Source organism: Schistocerca cancellata, chromosome 6 (genome assembly GCF_023864275.1).
Source record: "Schistocerca cancellata isolate TAMUIC-IGC-003103 chromosome 6, iqSchCanc2.1, whole genome shotgun sequence".
In the NCBI taxonomy this organism is placed as follows: Eukaryota; Metazoa; Arthropoda; class Insecta; order Orthoptera; family Acrididae; genus Schistocerca; species Schistocerca cancellata.
Window position 1 is genome coordinate 386,398,905 of NC_064631.1, and position 12,673 is coordinate 386,411,577.

Genomic DNA, 12,673 nt, shown 5'->3' on the forward strand with positions numbered 1-12,673 from the left:
CCACAAAACCCCTGCTACCTGTGTAGCCGTCTGTTGGGTGTAGTGGACTCCTGAACTATCCAACAGAACCTGAAACCCCACCACCCTATGGCGCAAGGCAAGGAAACTACAACCCACACGGTCGCATAACCGTCTCAGCCTCTGATTCAGACCCTCCACTCGGCTCTGTACCAAAGGTCCGCAGTTAGTCCTGTTGACAATGCTGCAGATGGTGAGCTCTGCTTTCATCCCGCTAGCGAGACTGGCAGTCTTCACCAAATCAGAATACCCACCGGAAGCCAGAGAGGATTTCCTCCGATCCATAGCGACACACATCATTGGTGCCGACATTAGCAACCACCTGCAGATGGGTGCACCCTATACCCTTCATGGCATCCAGGAGGACCCTTTCCACATCTGGAATGACTCCTCTCAGTATGCACATGGAGTGCACATTGGTTTTCTTCCCCTCTCTTGCAGCCATGTCCCTAATGGGTCTCATTACACGCCAGACGTTGGAGCTCCCAACTACCAGTAAGCCCACCCTCTGCAACCACCCGGATCTTGCAGACTGAGGGGCAACCTCTGGAACAGGACAAGCAGCCATGTCCAGCCGAAAATCAGTACCAGCCGGAGACAGAAGAGACAAACTTGTTCATCAGATAAACTGGAGAGGCCTTCCATTCAGCCCTCTGGAATGTCTTTCGCCCCCTGCCACACCTCGAGACGACCTCCCACTCTACCACGGGTGAGGGGTCAGCCTCAATGTGGGCAGTATCCCAGGCAGCCACAGCCGAAGTCCAATCGGGGGATGTGTGGGACGAGCTGGCCGTCCCCGACAAACCCCGCCCGGACCCCCACAGTGATGCCCATTGGCAACAGCCTCAAGCTGTGTGACCGAAGCCAACACTGCTTGAAGCTGGGAGCAAAGGAATGCCAACTCAGCCCGCATCCAAACACAGCAGTCGCAGTCCCTATCCATGCTAAATACTGTTGTGCAAAGAACGTCTGAACTAATCTACAGAGAGCACAAACAAATCAACACAAAATTTAAACGGTTATTAAAATACAAGATTCTCTAGTAACTGCAGTAATGCTGCTACTTGCGCACTGCTGACACATTGCTCAGCAACAGAGGGAGACTACGCAATTTTTCACTATTCAATTACTAAACGCGATGCTATAACTCTCAAATACTATAATACGCCCGAAATTTGTGAATTAAACAATGCAAGTACCCAAAAACACGAAAGAAATTAAGAAATGTAACAAATAAGTGAGCTAAGAGTATACGACTTGCTGATGGCAGCTGCTTATCCAAGGCAGAGAGCACACTGGCTGTGACCAACCGACACTGGCCGTTCAAAACAAAAACAGAAGACAGACGACTACATGAATTTACACTATTCAGGTACTAAAATGCGATGCTACAACTCTCAAATACTATACTATGCCCGACATTTATGAATTAAACTATGCAAGTACCCAAAAACACACAAAAAAATTAAGAATTAAACTATGTAACAAATAAGTGAGCTAAGAGTATAAGACTTGCTGCTGGCAGCTGCTTATACAACAGCGGCAGGGAGCATCAAAGAACACAAAGTATTATCAGAGTATGCTGATGCAATAGCTCCATACTTATCAATCATATACAAAAGTTGCACAGGTCACACCTGTACTCATAAACACAATACGTGTAATCCACTAAATTATAGGCCTATGTCATGAACGCCAATATGCAGCAGGATTTTGGAACATATATTGTGTTTGAACACTATGAATTACCTCTAAGAGAATAGTCTGTAAAACACAACTAGCTCTTTACTCACACGAAGTGTTGAGTGATATTGACAAGGGATTTCAACTTGATTCCATATTTCTAAATTTCCAAAATACTTCTGACACTGTACCTCACAGCTGGCTTATTATCAAATTGTGTCTTATGGAATAGCGTCTCAGTTAAGTGATTGGACTCGTTATTTCCTGTCAGAGACGTTAAAGTTCGCAGTAACTGATGGAAAATTATTGAGTAAAACAGAAACGATTTCTGCAGTTCCCCAAAGCAGCGTTACAGGCCCTATGCTGACATAATCTATATAAATAATTTAGTAGACCATCTGAGCAGTTGTATTGCGTTGTTTGCAAATGATGCTGTCATTTATCACCCAGTCAAGTCATCAGAAGATCAAAGCTAATTGCAAAACAATTTACATAAGATATCCGTATGGTAGCTGCATGAAATTTGGCCATTGACCCTAAATAATGGAAAATATGAGGTCACCCACACGAGTGCAGAAGGAATCTTTTAAACTTCGGGTACAGGATAAATCAATCAAATATAAAGGCCATAAATTCAACTAAATACCTAGGAATTACAATGATGGACAACTTAAATTGGAAAGAACACACAGAAAATGTTGTGGGGAAGGTGAACCAAAGGCTGTGTTTTATTGGTAGAACACTTAGAAGATGCAACAGATCTTAGAAGATGCAACAGATCTACTAAAGAGACCACCAACACTACCTGTGTCCGTCCTCATTTGGAGTACTGCCGCACTGTGCGATATCTTTACCAGATAGCATTAATGGGGTACATGAAGAAAGTTCAAGTAAAGGCACCACATTTTGTACTATCAAGAAACAAGAGAGAGAGTCACAGACATGATACAAGTTTTGGGGTGGAAATCATTCAACCGAAGGTGTTTTTTGCTACAGTGGGATCTTCTCACAAAATCAGAACCACCAACTTTCTCCTCCAAAAACATATTTTGTTGGTGCCAACCTCTATAGGGAGTAATGATCATCACAATAAAATAAGAGAAATCAGAGCTCGCACAGAGAGATACAAGTGTTCATTTTCTCCGTGCACTGTCTGAAGAGTGGAATAATAGAGAATTAATGTGAAGGTGGTTCAATGAACCCTCTGCCACACACTGACATGTAATTTGCAGAGTAGGCATGTAGATACAAATGTAAATGCAGATAATTAATTATGAAAATGGTAAGATTACTCTCAGGTATACAAACACTAAAAACAATGAACTTGTGTACTGTGCGTTAATAAAAGTAATACTACAACCTCAGAACACAAGCACAAATAAATATTACTGCCATATATTAACTGTAAAATAGACTGAAATCCAGAACTTACTTTTCAACATATGCTGAAACAAAATAATGAAGCGCAGCTTGTTAAGATAGGTTTTGCCAAGTGGGGAAACTGCACATTTTTTTTATGTCACCTGGTACAAAAAGCTAACAGATGCCTGCTGCATTGTGGGACAAATACTTTGCACCACATGACATCACCTGGCTGCAAGGTTCACATGTACAGAATATTTTTGGCCACCACTCGGCAAAACCTGTCTTAATGACCCATGTAATGTGAACTCTGTTTTTAACACTCACCACTAGTACTGCAGTTCCAACATTTTAGCATGCTTTAAGTGAGATCTATATGATATTACAAAAATGCATTGTTTTTAAGCTATGAACTAAAATGCCAGAAAAATGAGAGAAGTTCCTGACTGTTACACGATTTTCCCAGAACTTAACAATTCCCTGATAATTTCCGGTTGCCAGGTTGAGTGGCTACCACAGAAATATGAAATACTCCACGTATAGAATAATTAACAATTTTATCAAAAAATGAGAACTTACGTCTGCATTCCAAGGCAGCTGGTGGTCGAAACATGTGCCACAGTGGCTTCTGACAGACTTCACAATTTGTTGGCATGTGGAACGAGATCTGGATAAACTCATGACCTTTGAGAGAATAGGTCCCCGGCTTATCATCCCTCAGTGTAGAGAGCTCCAACTGATTCGTACCACTCTCATCTGGTCTTCTAGCTTCCCCTTCCCCAGCGTAAAGTAGCTTTGGGGAAAACACAGCCAAAATTGAAATGAAAACAATTATATTTCAAGAATGTTAGTGAGAAGTGGTGTATTTAATATCTTACCTGAAAAATTCGTGGAATATCTTTGGCATCTGCTCTAATTACATCACCCTGTGTTACTGGACGAACGTGGAAAACTTTTCTATGAAGAGAACCCGTCAGTGTTAAAAATGGTTTTTACATCTTACATTAAATACAATAAATTCAAGAAGGTACTTACTTAAGGTCAAGAACAAGTGCAGGATCCGTGTTCTGCTTATCACTTTCCGAATTATAAAATATTATTTTCTTTGAGGACACTACAACATACTGTTTCTTCCAACCATGTCGCCTTATATTCTGTTTGTTAGGAACAGACAACCAGCCTTCTAACCTTGACTCTGAATAAAAAATAAATAAAAGCATTAGATAAGAGTTACACACAATTAAATGAGGATTCAACTAAATGGTTGTTTCTCACCTTGGCCTATTAAGTCATCATCATTGTCAGCACTACTTAATGATGCAGTTTCACTGCTAAGAGATGCTAGCTTAACATGTAGCTGCTCTATCTCGGAGTCTTTGGAATCAAGCTCCATTTGCAGACGGATTTTCAATGTATTTTCTTCCTGAAGTTGAGCTTGTAACTCCTGCATATCCTTTTGCCATTTTGCCACCATCTGGCTGTATTTATCTCGTTCCTATGGTGGGAGGACAACACAGAACAACATTTGACTTTTCTGTAACGAACTGAAATAAAAAAAAATTTCTAGTTTTGAAATATTTTCTATTTTTAAGTCTTACCTGTGTGAGCTCCTGTTGAAGTTTCCGACATTCTTTCTCCCGCTTCCTAAGATCTGCTGACGAAACTTTGTTCTTACCACGACCTGCATTGCTCATATCTTTACGATTCATTATTTCTGCTAATTTGTTCACAGCTTGCATTTTCAGTAGCTGCTCTGTTTTTAGTTGTCGGTGTAGCCTTTCCAGTTCTTCATTGTTATTATTGGCCTCATTTGTAACTGTGGACATCATAGTTCTGTTTAAGTATGGCTAAAAATATTCTCTAATTGCAATAAGAAATATTGGTAGCTGAAGTATTGATGCAATCTTGGATTCTATGGCAGTATATGAAATGGGAGAAATCTACACATCATTCACAAAAAATTTCTTGCTGTTAATATGTCTTAGGCAGTTACAATGAACTCAACAAATAAGTGAACTTTTTCATTGTGTGCATATGCAATTGTTATAGAAAAATAATTTCACAAAGAGAAAGATGGTTGCAACAAAACCTACTTTCAGAACACAGAACTCTCAATACAGCCTACAGCCCCCACCCCCACCCCCTCTTTGGGAAGGAAGGCAGGACAGTGATTGTGAATTCCGAACATTACATTTCAATGTTGCAAAATTTTCTGCAGCCCAGAATGGAAGGGAATGTTGACAAAGAGGGACTGGGGGACATGTGGTTCCAACAGGATGGGGCTACAGCTCACACAGGCCGAAATTCAAGTAATGTTTTGAAGGAAATGTTTCCGGTACCTCTGGTCTCTTTGAAGGGTGTTGTGGGATGGCCAGTGCAGTCATCAGACTTCAGCATCTGTAATTTCTTTCTCTGGGGATATCTGATGGAAAAGGTGTTGGAGCATTGGCCCCACACTCTATGAGAGTGGATTACTGAATTCGTGAATGCCATACCTCATGATGCATGTGAACAGACTGTTCAAAACTTTTAGAGATCATTTCCAAAAGTATATTGGTGCAAACATCCACCATCTTGAAGACATTCTTTTTCACAATGGATGAATATAAAATGACACAGGTGTAGCATAAGGATGAACTAGGTTATTTTGTAGATTGGGCGGACAATGGAATACCATTTTCAGGCATGTGGCAAGGATTGTGGGTAGGATGCTCCCCCCACCCCACCCCTCTCCCCCAACACACACACACACACACACACACACACACACACACACACACACACACACACACTCACTTTGTGAATACAAAATAATTACGGCACGAGGGTGGTCAGAGGATTAATTACAGGCATTTGTCTGTGGAAATCTCGGTAATCCCTTCAGCATACTGGGCACAAGATTGCTCAATACTGCACAAGAACCATCCAAAAACAGATTGTGTAGGAGAGACTTTTTAGTGAGGAAAGAATGGCAGTTATTTGGTCACGGTGTCCTCAGTTACTAACCCAAATCCTATGGTAGCCCAGATGAATGTCGCCCATAGTACAGTACTGCCCCACCATCCTGCATACGTGGCGCAGTACATTTTGACCAGCCTTTTATCTGGATCATTAAGTTATCTGGACACATATGTTGATCTGGTGTAACAAAAAACATGTTCATTCGACCAGCCAACATGTTTCCATTGATTCACAGTGGCCACTGGCTGATGGCATCATTGTGTCAACTAGGGAACAGGTAGGAGTCATCTGCTGCAGAGCCCCAATCCAGCAATGTGACTGAATGGTGTGCTGCGAAACTCTTGTGCCCATCGTAATTGTACTCTGTCAATAAGTCCACCACAAATCACTGCCTATCCTGCTTTACTGAGCAGGCAAGCCTCAGATATCCACATTCTATAATGAGATGTGGGTATCAAACAGCTTGTTGCCTCCTTGTGCTTTCATAGTCCTTCGACCACTTTCCATAGATGTTCACAACAGTAGCATGCCAATAGCTGACAACTTTGCTGTTTCTGAAATGCTTGTTCCCAGGTGCCAGGCCATAATGATCTTCCCCTTTTCTAAGTCACTTATGTCAGTTGTTTTCTCCATTTACAGTTCATATTGTCGATAGAATGATTCTTCATCAGTCTCTGCTCCACTTACGTACTACTCTTACTATGTCAAATGCCCCCACACACCATCAGGTGGCGGTCAGTCTCCTGATGGGTACTGGTCATAATGTTCAGGTTCACTGGTGTAAGTGAAAACAACAGTAATACGAAGGGAAAAAATTTACAGAGAGAGAGATCTGTGGTCGTGGACTTCAGTTTAGGTGGTAATAAAATTACCTTATCAGGCACTTATGTTTACTGTTGTTATTTATTTAAATGTGCAGCTAGCTTAGAATGGCTAAGCACTTATTTTCAAATGCTCAAGAGCAATTGTGTTTACTTACATCTGTTCAGTAGCTTAAGCCAATAGCAATTCCAGTGTTGCCATTTGAGTTTTGCTGTGCACATATATGAGGGAACTACAAAACTGAATGCTCTGAATTTTTCTGTAAAGATTCACACATAATATTATGTATGTATTCACTGTCCACTCTACAAACACAATGGGCACATGTTCCTACACATCTGAACATGTTTTATGCCACATATGTGTTAAGTTTCTGCTGGCTCAATACTGTGCCACTTCTTCATGCATAAAGAATGCTGTGTTACACAGTCTATCTTCTGACATCCTTAGCATATGAAAAGCTCATCTCAGCTACCACTTCTTCACCACCATGGCATCTCATTATGGTGTTTCTGCAACTCTCGTAGTTCATTTTTTTTCCCTATCCTCCAGTTATTGGTTTCTTCACTTATTACAAGTTAAAAATTTTTCTTAATACTTTTCTTTAGATAATTAATAGCTTTAACTCATATTTTATACCAAATGTTGGAGCTTTACATCACTATAAAAATACCAGAATTACAGTAGACTGATATAAGTGAAGATGGCATTAAATGCTCCTTTTCTCAGAAATTCGGCATAACTGTAAAGTGTCCCCCCCCCCCCCTCTCCCCAGATGCTACATGTGAGCATCTATTCCTATATCTGTTCTATCATCCTCACAGAAGATAATCCAGTTACTTTATGTGGTTCACTCACTTGGAGGTTAATCCATCTACAGTGGCGGGTGCATCAGTTACATTTTTTCCATCCATTACCAGGTTTTCTATCTTCTTTTTAACATGTATTTCTGTTTTCTCGGCAATTTTATCATACTTTCACATCCTTCTGATTACTTTTGGTTTTCAGTTTCTTATTAATGCTATAAATTCTGCTTAATCAAGTACAGAATGCTTTTAGGGATCTGTTTTAGCGAAGTCTCTACCGATCTTCTTTACGATGAAGTGACAACACTGGTAATATGGTGTCCTCTTGTCTCTGACCAGCAAAAACATTAAAATTATTTGACTGACAAAGTTTCTTCTACACACATTTCAACTAATATGATTACTTTTGAGAGTTTTTCAAATTGTCAAATGATGTTCACTATTAACTGCCAACGCATGTTGTCACAGGCCTTTTTGAAATTTAAAAGCAGTATCGCCACAGCCACACTAAATTCCCTAATTTTCTCTTTTTTTTTATCTCGGAATGAAGAGATGTTTCAGTTTGGATCAGTTTTTGCAGAAGACACACCGGTAACCCACTGATAGTTTTTCAGTTATTGAGTTCAGTGTATTTCCAAGGGACATAAATAGGTCCATCATTCACCATAAAAAAATAAATTTTGTCTTACATTTTGCTGAGATACTGTCAATGGAATAGCAACTTACACAATACTGGAGATTTTATTGTTCTAGTCTACAGTCACAGTCTATTTATTTCACTTACTGGATATTGGTTTCACTATACTGTACCGTCTTTTGGTTACCCTATGATCAAAAATGTCGATAATATGGTCAGAACAATAATTCAAGAGCTATTTACAAAATATTAAAAATATTATCACCTATGACGGCAACATATGGTATGTGGTGCACCTTATAATATACACAGGGTGTATACGTGGACGAGGAAAAATTAATTCCCGGATTTTTCCCAGATTTCCCGGTTAAAAATACACTTTCTCCCGGGTGACAGTATATTTTTCCTTATCAATCCTTTGAATGGTTATGGTTTTATACACGACTGTACAATTTCCCAGCACTTTAGAAAATGAAACTCCGGGAAAAAGACACATTCTGGAAATATCTTTGATGTGCAGCAACATGCACGCTGCGTATTTTCGTATTACGAAAGTATATATTGGAATTCCACCAAACATTGCATGTTACTTTCCGAATCATTGGAATTGAGATTTCGATGCGCTTTTGTAAGCCGTTCGTAGCTCATGTCAAGTGATCTCTCCAGCCGATGACAGCGGATATTCAGAGCATAGGACACGTGATGTAGTCAGCCAACAGCAACATCACTGTTAAGTAGCATGAACACACAAACAGGGAAAGTTAACAGTTTAAATTAATATACATAGTGTTGCTACAATAAAAGCAAAGCTTTCACATATAAGATTGGTCTCAAGCTGCAAGAGAAGATAAGCTTTCGCATATACTGCTGATCTTTTTTGCGCATGTTACACTTTCACATATATCACACATATGTGCCAGTAAAATTTTTAATAATGACATAAATGTCTGATCTTCAGGGTTATAAATTCTTCTAAAGGGCTCGTCATCAAAGAGTTGATTTTTAAATGAGAGTCAAACGCTCTGTGCTTTAATAAATTCATGGTACATTCTTGCACATAGTTCAACTTACGTAAAAGGATATTTACTTTGAAAGTAATGCTTTTCAAACCACTATTCGCAATATTTTCCCGCGACCTGTTAGAATAGGTTCGTTTCGGCAGTTCCCAGACAGCACAGATAACAGGCGACACTGGGCTTGGGTAGCTATCATGACGTAGGAATTTCGTGGACCACACTAAAATGTGCACATTTAAAGTGCGTACTTAAAGGGCACATTCGTATGTCCAGGTTCCCAATGAAGTAGACCTCGACCTGATATTAAGCTTTTCAGGGTGCAAATTTTCTTGGAGCACCAGTACTGCATTACATCATGTTTGGTTCTTTATTATGGCATAATGCCATACGTGCTAGAAAATGAAAACATGCACTTGAAATGCAGCGAACAGTTGACACTAGCCAGTACTGTGGAATTAAACATTTCGTTTCAAATACATTGATGCCTCTGCGGAAAAGGTTAACGAAAGTCAAATTTCTTAAGCAAACAGACAATAATAATGTCATTGTTCCGCAAGGCAATAAATGCTTGACTGTCAAAAAGGTGGAAATAAAATACAATCTGAAACTAATGACATATTTCAGCTTTCCGTAATTATGTGAATGTGTTTTAATTCACTTGATAGCTCCCGAGCACAGATATCCGTTTTGTTTTCATTTAAAGTGAGAGTAAACGAAGCGGAAACAGCAAAATCATTAAATGTAAACACGGGTCACGTGGAGACTACCCACTATAACTCAGACTGCTTTGCACATCAGCCCCGGATCTACGACATTTGCAAACCGGGTCAATACTAAAAAAAATCGAATTTTCAAAATATGTTCATCTTGCAGCGCACATCTTTCTGAAAAGTCTGAAACATAAAACATATGTATTCGAGGAAATATTTGGTCTTAAGTATGCCAAAGTGCAGTGCCACGCCTCTTCATAAAGCCTTTTTCTACCGCACATCCAAACTATATTCAGGAGAGTGGAAACTGAAATGTCCTGTGGTGCCTCTCCTGCTCCCAGTCAGCTGGTTTGACAGCCTGCCCCTCTTCAAAAAAATCTCGCAATTAATAGTGGATGGGATTATTTGTAATTGAGAGAACAAGAACTCATGAGAAAATCTGAACTCTTTATTTCCTATTAGAGAATAACTTGCTGTTTTGTGCGACACAAAATTAAATATAGGATATATAAAACCAATACTGACAAGAGATAAGCAAGAAATTACACATTTCTTCAAACCTTAGCTCCTAGCATTTTTTTCTCTCTAATCTTGCTGCAGCTTTACATGGCGTGCTTTCCTTTCTGCGAAAGAATCTATAACCTCATCAAAGTTCGTCAAACGTTTTGCTACATGAAAAATCAAAATGTTGTTACCTAATACTGAAAAAGCTATTAATACAAATAATACCCAAGAATGGTGTGGTTTCTCGATCTGATTGCGTCTATTTTGTCACTGTCTGCTAGATAAAATAGGCCTTTCTAATATGGCAGCAATTTTGTAACACACCAAATAAACAAGACAGTTTTGGCACAAATGGCCATTTTTATAACATGACAGAATATAATCCATGAAGTACCAATATCAAATGCCTATTAGGCCTACTACAAGCAAAAAGCTTTATTTTAGGAAATAATTTCACATTTCATACATACGCACCAGCTTCTCAAGCACGAGATCGAAAAGTAGTAATACGAAATTTTTATACAAATTTGGAATCGTCTTATTCTTTCATAATTTGGTGATGTCCCCATTTCTTCTCCTTCCTCGTTCTAACAAACAGTCTTGACATCACCAATTCTGTAGCTATTGCTGCCACTGTCAAAAATTTGTTCACCGATTAACTTCACTAACCCTGCCAGAATCACAGGTTTAGTTATTCCGCGATTATTTTCCGGTTACGGTAGGCATTATTACGTGTTCGTACAACATGTTTTCCGCGTTACTTCCAGCATAGAACTTACGCGGCTGCTAGCTGGGGACTGTACAACTGGTCCTTACTAGTGTAGCGATCTGGCCAACAATTTTCTGTCAAAATTTCATTTTCTTGGATACACCGAGAAGATAATACGGAATCGTTCTCACCTGTTATTCCTGTCAGTCGTTTATTTCCATTCTGGTAGTCTGACTCTATGGATTTCGCTAGTAATTATAACAATGCTGATCATTCGCAAACTGAATCAACCACTTAATCAGACAGCGATTGGCATCCATCCTTTTGGCTTTACTCTCTCAGCTTGTATATCCCCGTCCCCTTTTCGTCTGCGGAAAGTTTATTTCTAGATGCGACGAGGATTCTCCTGACAGAGATATCACATACACTATGCATGCATTCTAAAGTCAACTTATGATTCATTCAGAAATCAACTTAAAATGTGTTCAAAAACCAAATGGGAAGCGTTTCAAAATCATATGAATAATCGATAGACAAACATGTGCTGGATGCTAAGAGCTTTGTGAAACAAGTTTTTTTCCTCAAGAATATGAATTTGGCGCCCCCTTTTCCCGGTAGCACCTAGCTGCTTGCTGCAACTGCTTGCACAGCCAACAGCCACCTTCCTGTAGCCAGAAGAGGGAGAATCTATGACTCAAAAGGTGACTCAACTGCGCATGCTCCCGCACGTAACTGCTAAAACAAATATAATGTAAACAGTTGTGACTTCACGCTCATCGAATGCACTTTGTTGTTATGAAGCATTGCATAGTCTTCCTAAAACCTTTGACTCATTTTGCTGTTGGCACACGCTTGCACGAGTACTGTGTGTCGTTGTATATGGCGCATTTCCTTTACAGTTTAAGTTATTTTTGTTTTTTTCTCTCGTTTATGTTTTATTGTTGAAGTATTATTCTGCAGTAGCGGGATACAGTAATATCCTTTGTCAGAGTATCGGTTCTTACCAGTCAAAGTTACAAAAATTTAACTGAAAACTAAAACAATAAAAAATTCCCGGAATTCTAAAAATATCCCGGCTTTTTCCCAGTTTTCTCCCGGATGAAAAAATTCCCGGGTTTTTCCCGGATCTCCCAGTTGTCCCGGGTCGTATACACACTGTATACAGGTAGCACCTTACCCCTGGCAAACAGTCATCACACTAACTTCGCAAGTAGATGTGTCAAACACTAAAAGAAAAGGTCATTATTGAGCTTTAAATAGAGGTAAACTGTGGTTAACAGTGATAAAAGTGCCACCTATTTACAGAGTACTTTTTCATTTCTTTTTCTTGCTACATCTCAAAAAAGTCACATTGTAAAAGATATCTAAAAACAGCATAAAATTTATTTTAGTATTTCAAACAATGGAAAATCCAGGATGGAATGTAACAATACTATGAAAAGGGA

At 39.4% G+C, this 12,673-nt stretch overlaps 1 protein-coding gene across 1 annotated transcript in view; it reads right to left on the reverse strand.

The window, feature by feature from the left end:
* The window catches only part of LOC126190825 (rho-associated protein kinase 2), a 201,927-nt gene that overhangs the window by 27,363 nt on the left and 161,891 nt on the right, over positions 1 to 12,673 (reverse strand). The window contains 5 exon segments of the mRNA XM_049931396.1: positions 3,643 to 3,856; positions 3,942 to 4,020; positions 4,099 to 4,258; positions 4,339 to 4,558; positions 4,662 to 4,879. Of these exon segments, the coding sequence (XP_049787353.1) occupies positions 3,643 to 3,856; positions 3,942 to 4,020; positions 4,099 to 4,258; positions 4,339 to 4,558; positions 4,662 to 4,879 (891 nt within the window).